Genomic DNA, 11,933 nt, shown 5'->3' with positions numbered 1-11,933 from the left:
TTTTGTGTTTACACGTGTGCAACAAATTCTGATCTGTGTCAGATGTGAGCGAAAGATCGGATTTTTTTGTGCCAGTGTAAACTCAGACTAAGTACTTCCCATATATATATATAGTTTTTAGTTTGCCTTGATGCACTAAAATAACTACAAATGAAAAAAATATATAAAAACTGGTTATCATTGACAGTTTATTTATCTATTTCATACAGTACGATGCACTAAGGTTAAAGGCAGTTTACTATGAAATATGCTGGTCACTTTATATTTCCTTATAAAAAACTTCAACAGAAAGGCTTATCTAAAATGAAATAACTATTGATTGTTGTGATAAAACTGATTGCCAAGCTTGTAATAGCAATAATAGCATCACTGCCATTAAATAATTTACCTAGTTTAGTAAAACATTGATGACTGTAGACTGGATGTTGCTGGTAGCTTTGCAGGCAAATGCTGAGGTACAGATGGAGATGATGAACTGAGGAATGGTGAACACCAGCATTATTCCAACGACCCGCAATTTCTACAGAACATTCAACATGCAAAAAAAGTATGAAAGTAGTTCCAGAAATAATATTCCATCAATAGGTCATTAAAAAGAAATCAGTCAAACCTGTATGCTTTTCTTTCTTTTGAAGACTGTTTTCCAATTAAAATAAACTGGAGATTTATTTTGGTTTATGCAAGAAAGACAGTCATACAGGTTTGGAGTCATGTACGAGTGAGTAGGTGATGACAGAATTTTCATGTTTTTTAATGAACTGTCCCTTTCAATAAATAGCGGCATTTAAAAACTAAACATTTAAATTAATACACATTAAACATGAATACAAAATATTGCACAGTATGCACGTAATACCTCAGCATGTGAACTTGAATGATCCATTGATATTACTTTTAATTGTATGCCCATCAGTACAATGGTTAGTCCTGCAGTTACAGCACTGACTACATTCATTCCAAGAGAGGCTTTCACCTGCAGGAACACAATGTACTGATTTCATAAAATTACTCAAAGAACAGATCACTGAAAAGGCTTGCATTATTACTTTTAAGCATAAAATCTAGAATCATATCATATCTGAGCAAACAAGGGGGGTTGTAACATTGCAACAGACTGAGGGCAAGACAGGAGGTGAACTCAAATGCAGGATTTACTTAACAGGGGGAGACAACGACAAGGAATGACAGATAAGTATCCAAAGCAGTGAAGGTCAGTGAAGGGTGAACACTGTGATTGTGATGATGATGATGATGAGGAGGAGGAGGGAGAAACTGTGACAAACATAACTTTCCCCATTTACTTCTACTGGACACATAAAGAGTGCACAAATGGGACAATGTACAGCTGCCACTGACAATTGTGACACAGACATTTTTAAAATTGTTAGCCAATGGTTTTTGTATTCATTCATTTTTCTTGTTTGCTTTGTTTCTTTTAGAATAAAATTATGAAAAATGTATTTTTATAAATGGGGACTGTTATAAAAATATGTTTGAAGTATAATTTATTTCTGATTCAAATCTGATGCATGCACAAAATTGAATCAGATGTCCATGTTTTCAGTACAATACAGTAAACAACAGTACGCTTTGTATGTGACTAATTTACACAGGAATTAAAAATATATATTTTAAAAACTTAAATATGGAGCAAAAAGTGTGGGGAAAACATATCCAAGTTTGACATAAATAGGGCAAGAATGAATAACAGATGTTAAATCAAAAAGTGTTACAACCATCCCAACCTTTCAGGTGACGCAAAATCAGTACTTTCAGAAACAATGTGACAAAATAATAGTTAAAATGTGCTAAAATTGGTGGGTGATCCTGTATGTACATACCACACACGGATTAAGTTTTTTCTGCGCAGCAACAGACAGAGAGCCAGCACTCATGTACTGAGAAAGAAACAAAGGAATTTAATTCTGGAAAATAAAATTAAAAGGGAAATAAGACAAAACCATTAAATGAAACTTACAATGAGAGATCCCCAGTAGGTGATGCCACTATAGACAACAATAGCAGAGTATTTGTAGAAATTTGTGGTGTGTAGAATACCAAGTAAGAAGACCATCACTCCAATCATTATCTGTACAGTCTAGAGAGCAGATATAGGTTAGATGTTCCATTCACGATCGCATAAAATGTATGTTATGATACACAAAAATAGAAGATGTATCAATGTTTATTGTACACAGACTAAATTAAATTAAATATTGTATTATAATATTGTATTAAATATTAGAGATTTCTTTCATTTTAAACAATCTTGAGGAAATTTAATAAGAAAATTCCCCAAACCATATATCATTATAATTAATCACAAAATGCATTACCCCCAGTGCCTTTGGTTGCGCTTTTAAAAATCCTTTAAGAGTTGTATTGAGATTTGTTCCTCTGGCCTGCTGTCCATCAACAAAAATAATACTGTCTTTTGCCTCCTGTGGATTTATTTGGATGACAACTGTAGTTTTCTCAGTAGAGATGACCTTGCATCTTTCCATTTTAGACAAGTTTTGGATTTCACCTGTAATAAGTATGTTGATGTTTTTCAAGTTCATTAAGAAGTGTGAACAGAAGAAGTTTATTTCTACCTTTTATTAAAAAGGTCTATTTAAAAAAAGACAAAAAGATATGTGCTTCGCATCTATTTTTTATATTCTTTTTTTGTGTTCCTGATATATACATATATGCTCTGTTAAAACATCGCTATTCAGATTCATATACTATACACATGATAATCATTTTATTAAATTTTTATGAGCCTTTTGATGTCTTTGGAGTTCTTCTGATGGTTTTGTAGCATAATATCCAACATTTAAACGGAGATTATAGTACCAAGCAATAAATGAGCAAGAACATACACTAAAACAATAATATTAGTCAAAACGTTAATTTAATTTATGTATCAAAATTGAAACAGACAATATAACAAAATAATAAAAAAAGAACATGAATGTTAATTCATAAAATATTTTACCTGAAATGAGATTTGTTGACATCTGGTAGATCTTTTGACGTATCTTTGTGTGTGTGTGTGTGTGTGTGTGTGGACTCTTTGTAGAACAGTTGGGAGGGGCTAGAAAGTTTCTTTTGATGGCCAGCAGCTTCCTAATACAAAGCACTTTACATATAAATGAAAAATAAACAAGGCAGAATGTTTCTCTGTCCCTCTAAATAGAAAATACATTAACATTTTAATACAGGTACTGCACAAACGAGACTATTTCGGGTGAATTTGGAGCAGGTGGGGGGGCTGAGTGACCTGAGAATGACCTTTAAATAAATATGTTATATCTAACAAACCAAAGCAGCACAAACGAAATTTTTTACAGCACAAACCAGCACAAACGATTGAGACTATTTTTGCGACTTTTGCGTTGGGTGGGGGGCCAACTTCACGGAGGTTACTAACGCTACTACTACTACTAATAATAGTAACAACAACAACAAACAATAATATAATAGTTAAACTGTCAAAATAGGAAATAATAATTTAAAACATTTAAAATGTACGCTCTGTAATCAGTGTGTGCTGGCATCTTTGTCTCAGCAAAGCAGAATTATGAATGTTTCTATGCTGGGTGTTACTATTGGCTTGTACATGGGAGGCCAGGACCACCACTAATTTCAGTAATTATGCCTAAAAATATTTAGAGGTACCTACTTTTTCTGTCACTTCCATGCCATGCCGAATTGAGGCAGTAATTAAAGCAAAAGGAGCCCGTACCAAGTATTGCAGTGGTTCTCAAACCTGGAGGTACGTGAGATGACGGAGGGGGGTATGCGAACAAAATTCAGAGTTTTGGCATTCATTTAATTCTACCCCAACTTAAAGTAACATTAAAACCGAACGTATTTCTGACAAGCAAAATGCCGCTTTTAATGTAAAATCAGGAAAATGGGAGTGCCGTAAACGGTCAAATACATGATATCCAATCAGCTTACCTCATCTTTTGCGGTCAAAACTGATGCATCCACACAAGCAGCATGCATGTGATAGGATGTCCGCTGAATATGCTGCTTTAGCAAATCGCGCTGATGTTCAATGTATCTTTAAAGTAGATCTTCACTTAATAGCATGAAGAGCAAATATTGACACGGACTGAGATCAATTTAAACTCTCTTCGATACAGACACACTCTGTGCGTGTTATTGTTTTCATGTTTAAGAGCAAGAATGCAAATTTACCTGAATATCCAAATGATGGCAAATGTGGCATTCATTTTTTACAACAGTTCAACAAAAAAGGTAATATTAAGAGAACATTTTACATTTTAAATGTAGCCTACATTTTAAACCGAATATTGTCATGTTTGTTCTATTTTGCAACGAAATATCATCTGGTGTGCATCTCCAGGCAACAGCGGTGTTTCATTAGTGAATTAATATGATGCTTTGAATGATTTGGAGAGTGATTAATAACCCATTCATAACTACATCATTTTGCTTCGTTACTGAATGAATGACGCGATGCCTGGCTCAGTAAGACAGCTATACTTGCCGCCATCTATGGCAGTTTTATTTTTAAATCTACAAGTATCACTTCAATTTGCCATCATTTATTGCTTTATTTATTATATTAATAATACACATAATGGAATGTTAAGAATATGATATAAAACATGACATACAATTAATAAGAATAGAAAATATTTTCCTCTATAAAGGTAAAAAAATGCATCTGTAAATCAATTTAAGGGGGCAAATATTGTCCTTTAATAGAAAAGGTGTGACTGCTGTCTAAGTGGAAGAGAGGGGGTACGCAGAAGAATGTTAAATGCCCCAGGGGTACGACGCTGTAAAAAGTTTGAGAACCACTGAAGTATTGAGTACATGTACAGTAAATGAACATACTTTCCAGAAGGCCAACAATTCACTAAAAATGTTTTTTTTATTGGTCTTATGAAGTATTCTAATTTGTTGAGAGAGTGAATTGGTGGGTTTTTGTTAAATGTGAGCCAAAATCATCACAATTAAAAGAACCAAAGACTTAAACTACTTCAGTCTGTATGCACTGAAAGTATTTAATACACGAGTTTCACAATTTGAGTTGAATTACTGAAATAAATGAACTTTTCCACGACATTCTAATTGATTGAGATGCACCTGTACATTAATACATAATGATTATTGGTGGGGTTTCACTGCAAAACAACACAAAAAATGTAGCAAATATTGCAATGAAAGATCCCCAGGATCAATCACCACCCCTTGCTCTCAAAGATGATTTAATGACTTTGGCTGTGCAGTTAATAGAATTGTAGTTTCCTTTTTTTCAGTTTGGCTTACAACAATTATGAAAACAGGGTACACTGTTGCCTTTCCTACACAACATCCAAATCAGTCAAATCATGTAAAGTGACTGTTGAGCTCTTGCCGGATGTGAGTGTGAGGCTCAACTCCATAGACTCTAAAAAAGCTGGATGACACATCTCCACTCCCTTTCACAATATAAAAGTGAAGTAAAAATGTCCCAGGTATGACCGCTCTCATTTTGCGCCAGTGATGTCTTTTGGAGCGGAGTCTGCACAGCAGTGATCATTAGCTGGAACTGTGGTATCAAAGTCTTGCCCAAACTCCTACAGACCCAACTGCAATTGCACAATCATGATGCCACATCCTGTTTAATAGCATTAAATAAGTAACTAAAAGAAAAACTTTTAGAAAAAACTTCAAGAAAAATTGTTCTTGAACATATAATATCAAAGTCATAAGAAATACCTTTGGGAAAAATTTATTTGAAGTGTGATTTGATGTTTTAGTTTGACTCATGTCCCATTCGTAAACATGGAGAGGGCAGGGTTTAGGACCTATACTGCAGTCAGCAACCAGGGGATGTTCGAAACGGTTTAAATGGCGTTTTGTTTTGTTCTCTCTCCGTGTTCATGCAACGCCGACGTACTACGTCATCCGCCGGAAAGGCTTCAGCGTATGACAGATACCGGAAGCGAGAGAAAAGTGTTTATTACATTTGAAATATAGATATTTTCTCACAAAAACACATGGATTCGCTACAGGAGGCTTTTATTCACCCCCCGGAGCCGTGTGAGGCATGTTTTATTATGAATGCGCAAGCTTTATTTGATGACTTGTGGACTGTTCAACTGCAACACCCACTGACTGCAATGATAGAACTTGAAATAGCCAGGACAATTTTTAATATAACTCCGACTGGATTCGTCTGAAAGAAGAAAGTCATATACACCTAGGAGGCTTCGAGGGTGAGTAAAACACAGGCTAATTTTCATTTTTGAGTGTACTAATCCTTTAAGGAGATGGGTTTTTTTTTTTTAGTTTTTTGTGACTACCCTGGCCCCCTGACAAAGTTTTGCTTATGGCCTCCAGAAGCCTTGGCCCGGCACTGGAAAGTCCCCATAAAAACTTCCCATGAAACCACAAAACTGTGTGTGTGTGTGTGTGTGTGTGTGTGAGACACATTACAGTTCAGTCTTTGAGCTACTGCCCCCAGATGGCACATTTTAGATAACACAAATGTTTTCACCTTGTTTACTGACTTAATTTAAAAAATGCTGTACATATACACACTGTTCCTGATGAAAGTAGAAGTTTGTATTATATGTGGCATTCAGTGTTTATATAATAGTTTATTACCATCCACACAAGCCTTCTCCCTTTCTTCAACAAAAATCAATCTAAATGTGAACTGAGTTTGGCTTTCTTAATAAGCTCTATAGACCTACAGACTCTCATCAATGTTTTTACACATTTCATTAAATGGATTTTATCTGTTAATTTTATGAACAGTAACCCTAAAAAAATTCAAAATTCAAAATACAAATAAAACACCAGTAAAAAAAATTCATATTAATATAGTACATGGTGCTCTATTTTTACATTTTTTTTTTTCCAGAATGTAATCAATGAAAAAAGTTTAAATAATGACAGCATTCATTCATTCATGTTTAATTCAAAGTCAGGGTAGGCCTACTTATTATTTATTCTGAAGGAGCATGTTTGATTTAGTTTATTGCTAAATGTTAATCATGCTGTCTAATCAGCATCTTGATATGCCACACCTGTGAGGTGGATGGATTATCTCGGCAAAGGAGAAGTGCTCACTAACACAGATTTAGACAGATGTGTGACCAATATTTGAGATAAATAGGCCTTTTGTGTACATAGAAAAAGTCTTAGATCTTTGAGTTCAGCTCATGAAAAATGGGGGCAAAAACAAAAGTGTTGCGTTTATAATTTTGTTCAGTATATATTAAAATATATATAGGTTGTTGGGATAAAACTGACTGCCACTCTGGTTATAGCAATTATATCATTACCACTAAATAATTTACCCAATCAGTGCCACATTGAGCATTCTTGTGCCTGTGTTGCTGGTGGCTTTGCAGGCAAATGCTGAGATAAAGTTGGAGATGATGAACTGAAGTATGGAGAATACCAGCAATATTCCACGGATCCCCAGATCATATCTCTAAAAAAAAAAAAAGTCAACATGCCCATATCAAAATAGTTTCACAAATAATATCCATCAATTATATTGAGTGATTTTCTAGTATTATTACATGGAGGCATCATATGGCTTTCGAACACTTCGAACATGTGGATACTTTTGTGGTGCAGATGCATCATTTTGAAGCATGGAACCTCCAGTCTATAGTCAGTGTAATTGTATGAAAGTTAGCGACCAGGGGCCCGTTCTTCGTACGTTGCTAACTCAGTTAGCTGGATTTGATTGTTGCTGATTTGGCATGATTTTGGATTATTTGGTTCTTCGAAGCTCATCCCGGAGCTGCTGTCATAGCAACAGGTCCGTAAGCTTAAACCTGCTTGGGATCAGGCTTATTTCATGTAAAAAGGATTAGATCGCATCTTTTTAAGCAGAACTGATACTTAAAAATCTGTCCGCTACCACCGCTACTTTATTACAAGAGAATCATACTGATCCAGGGACAATAATTTAAAATAATAATCATTTAAAAATTAATTTTTAAATAATATAATAATATCGTGTAGTCTAAATAGACACAGCCAGTTTTACTCACTGAAAGATTTATTTGTCATAAAATTATTACTTCATAATTGTATTCAAGTCTTACACACATGCTATACAGATAATGTAGAGTTGTGCATTATTTGAGTGGTGACAGATATTATGGGAGTGGCTTGATGGAGTGCAGGAGATGCAGATAGCATGATCTAGAAAGAAACTTTAAATAATGCTGGCACATAACAAATCTGTTCAAATATAAAATTAAATGAATTGCTAATTGCTACATTGAAATAAAAATATAAAGCCTGTACAAAAATTAGAAATTGTGAATATAAATAATTGAGAATCATGTAAAAAAAATAAAATAAAAACACATTTCATTTATCTATTATAACATTTATGTAGTTTTGTTCGCTTGGCTGTTTCCTTATAAATGTCCAGAAATTTGTCAAGTTTTTCGTCAGGTGTCTTTTTTAATTATATTACGTCATTACGTTGCTGTCTTGCCGCCAGCCAATCACTGAATTGTTGATCGTGGTTTCGAGTATTGATACATAGCCCATGAACACGCAATTATCTCAGATAACTCAATCCAGCCATACTAATCGTCAACAACAGCTGCGTTCAAAGAACCGAATTAGCCAGATCCTGATTAGCACGATGATATCATCTTGAATGTGACATTTCATCTCGAATGTAATAAGCGATGTACGAAGAACAGGCCCCAGCACAGTGCTTACAAATGAGTAAATGATAACAGAATTGTCATGGTTGCAATATAGGCTCATTGAGAAAATGACTCGTAGAAACTACAATGGCATGGTTTCTTCAGCAAATAAATTTTTATCTCACGGTTGCTTTTGTTAAGACTATTGCTTATGTTTAGGGTAGGGTTTACTTTTTAAACTCAACAGAGCTTTAACTTTTCAGCACCACTATCTGGGAAATTCATTTCTGAACTACAGATACATACAATAACTAGTGTAATAAAATCTTGCCACATTCATGTTAATCTTTTGTTGAAGAAAATGTAATGCACTTTAGCACCACTCACTGGACATTTCACTTTGAAAGTGTTGTGTAACATACATAAAGTAGCATAAAATCACTTTTCAGAAATGTTGGCATTTAATGAGTAAAACAACAATTAAAAACTATAAATAAATTGCAAAACGATTACAATAAAACAAAGTATTGCACATTATACATTTAGTACCTCGAAAAATGAACACATATGGTCTTCAGTACGAACATAGCCATAGAGGCAACTTCGATACTTGTTGGTCAAGAAGAATGGCAAGTCCTGCAGTTATGGAACTGAGCACATTCATTACAAGAGAAGCTTTCACCTACAGGGAGAAAAGCTAAAAATAAAATAAAAATTACATACAGGAACAGTAATGGCATAGACTTGCAAAATATTTTAAACTTTTTAAATTATTTTTTTTCATTGTCTTGATCTGGTAATAAAAAGAATGTCTCATTGAGCTAAGTCAACAGAAATTGACGTCTAGAGAAAAAGCATCAGCTACACAATTTGCACTCTTTGATACATTTTTGTTAGGAAGTTGTTAGTAAGCACAAAGCTTAGTAGCTGTACTTGTAGCAGGCCTTTCTCTTGCTGAACACCTAAAACAGGGCAAAGCATCAGTGCAACAACAATAGCAGAATGTGCAAGTTTCAGAATACTGTGGTAAAAGAGTTTACAATGGAAGTATTATGCTTGCCCTTTATTCCTTTTACGCAAATGTATCAGTTGAGTAAAGTGTCTAAAAACCTCCTTAAGTATGTTGTTTTTACTTATCCATGAATGCATGTTTGTAAAATCCATTCTCACTTGCAAGTCACCAAAATGTTGTAATGTGCTGCTGAAATGGATATGTACATACCACACACGAATGAAGTTTATTCTGAGCAGCAACTGTCAGAGAGCCAGCACTGATGTTCTGAGAACGAAACACAAGGACATTTCAAAGTTTCTGAGAATTAAAATCAGAGACAAAGCAAAACAACAGGTTACTGTTTGTAACCCCAGCTCTCTGAAACAACGAGTGGGGAGATCCACCTATGGGAAGGGCATCCGTGCCTCACCTCTGCAAAACAATTATTTTTATATAATTGTTGACCGGGGTCATCAGGGGCCCCGCAGCCCCACACGTTTCAGGACACACAATCCAGACTACACGATCCAGGCCGGAAGTAAGGGGCGGAGTTAGTAAAACGTAACAACATGGTGGAGTCATTTTGTGATGAAAAATTTGTTCAAAAGTTAAATGTTTATGTTATAAATACTGTTTATGTGCATGCCTTTCACGTTTTATTTCTGAAGCTTTGAATTGTTGTCATCCTTTACCACTTTCGGTACTTTTCTGTGGACAGTTTGATTACGTTTTAGGTTGTTTGTTGTAAATGGGCTTTGCGATAAAGCCACTTTATGGTTTGAATTTATTACTTTTTTATACATTTAATGCTTTCTTATAATTCTATTAGTTTCATTGTTTGTTGGTTTATTTTATGCTATTCTAGAGCATTGTAAGTTTGTTATTGACTTTTTCAAATAACAGAGAACAGGTAAGTTTTATTAAAGCTGCTTTTCTGAAATGGCTCAAGACATAATTGTGTAACTTGTGCAATGGTATGTCATTGTAGGGAATGGATGTGTGGACAGCTGACGCATATGTTGTGGCTACCTGGTTACCTCCAAATAATTTGGACCCATCACTGTCTTTTCCAGTAAGGCCATAAAGTTACATCACATTCATAATACTGAAAATGTAAAAAAAAAAATTATTAAAAAAATTATTTAAAAAAAATTATTTAAAAATTATCTATAGGATCACATTGCATTCAAAGATGCTATTGTTTTTCCTGCTTGGAAGCCAGGACACTGGATGTTGTGTGTAAGTTATATGGAATTTGGTTACTAAATATATAATTGCATCTGTAAATTGCAAAACTTCATTTGTCTTGTCACAATTCAAAATTACTATTGCAACCTAATAACACACTGTTTTCCAGGTAATGAAGCCAAAAGATAGACAAATCTACTTAGCTTTGCACATTTTCAGGTTGCTTAAATGTGAAAATGTTCATGGTTCGCTGTTCATAAGGTTTGCCTTCAAATGTTCAAAATGTTGGCTTAATGGTTATTTGGATGTTTGCATGATGTTCTGAATTTGCATGTGTGTGACAATTGTTTTATTTTCTGAAAGGCCCAGTTACTGGGGGCTACTGTTTTTGCAGATTTTCTTTGTATTCATACTCTTTCATATGAACTTTGTTGTTATTATTTGTGTATTTTTGTTTCAGTAAGATGACAGCTACAATTGCACCTGGCACATGGATGCTACTAAAAAACAAGGTTAGTTTTGTAATTGGGACATACTGTATGTCAATCTCTTACACACAACCTAAATATTTTTCTTTTTCATTTTTTTTAAGGATGTCCCCCAACAGATTGGCTATGTGGACTGTGGAGTCTTCATGTTGATGGTAAGGCAAATCACGTTTTGCTATAAATAAACTAATGCTTGTCTTCCAATTTAATGTATTGACTAAATCAGTTTGTTTTTTCTGGGATCCCTAAACAATGGCATTGCTATCTTTCGTGTCAAGGAATTTGGCTGCAGTTGTCGTATTCCTCTTGTTAAGCCACTCCTGAACCACAGACAACATCAGAGGCGTCTTACCTGGTCTAAGGAGAAGAAGAACTGGACTGTTGCCCAGTGGTCCAAAGTCCTCTTTTCAGATAAGAGCAAGTTTTGTATTTCATTTGGAAACCAAGGTCCTAGAGTCTGGAGGAAGGGTGGAGAAGCTCATAGCCCAAGTTGCTTGAGTTCAAGTGTTAAGTTTCCACAGTCTGTGATGATTTGGGGTGCAATGTCATCTGCTGGTGTTGGTCCATTGTGTTTTTTGAAAACCAACGTCACTGCACCCGTTTACCAAGAAATTTTGGAGCACTTCT

At 34.7% G+C, this 11,933-nt stretch overlaps 1 protein-coding gene and 1 long non-coding RNA gene across 2 annotated transcripts; one reads left to right on the top strand and one right to left on the bottom strand.

The window, feature by feature from the left end:
- Positions 1–388: 388 nt before the first annotated feature.
- Positions 389–2,518, bottom strand: LOC107587459 (membrane-spanning 4-domains subfamily A member 4A-like). Its single transcript, XM_016275249.1, has 5 exons — positions 2,337–2,518; positions 1,979–2,098; positions 1,842–1,898; positions 857–973; positions 389–520 (listed from the first exon to the last, which is right to left on the bottom strand). The coding sequence occupies exons 1-5, from the start codon at positions 2,502–2,504 to the stop codon at positions 389–391; spliced, it is 594 nt and encodes a 197-aa protein (XP_016130735.1). The 5' UTR covers positions 2,505–2,518.
- Positions 2,519–10,440: 7,922 nt separating this feature from the next.
- Positions 10,441–11,460, top strand: LOC107587482 (uncharacterized). The gene is made up of 3 exons (XR_001609481.1): positions 10,441–10,702; positions 10,804–10,869; positions 11,279–11,460. It is a non-coding gene; the product is annotated as an uncharacterized lncRNA (long non-coding RNA).
- Positions 11,461–11,933: the final 473 nt, after the last annotated feature.

This window comes from Sinocyclocheilus grahami, unplaced genomic scaffold (genome assembly GCF_001515645.1).
Source record: "Sinocyclocheilus grahami isolate Dianchi unplaced genomic scaffold, SAMN03320097.WGS_v1.1 scaffold92.1, whole genome shotgun sequence".
NCBI classification, from domain to species: domain Eukaryota; kingdom Metazoa; phylum Chordata; class Actinopteri; order Cypriniformes; family Cyprinidae; genus Sinocyclocheilus; species Sinocyclocheilus grahami.
This window is presented reverse-complemented; position numbering and strand designations above follow the sequence as displayed.

Coding starts and splice junctions, on each gene's coding strand:
- LOC107587459 (XM_016275249.1), bottom strand. CDS start 2,504: ATGGAAAGATGCAAGGTCATCTCTACTGAGAAAACTACAGTTGTCATC. Junction 974..1,841: donor AAAAACTTAATCCGTGTGTG/GTATGTACATAC, acceptor GTGTTCCTGCAG/GTGAAAGCCTCTCTTGGAAT. Junction 521..856: donor ATTCAAGTTCACATGCTGAG/GTATTACGTGCA, acceptor AATGTTCTGTAG/AAATTGCGGGTCGTTGGAAT.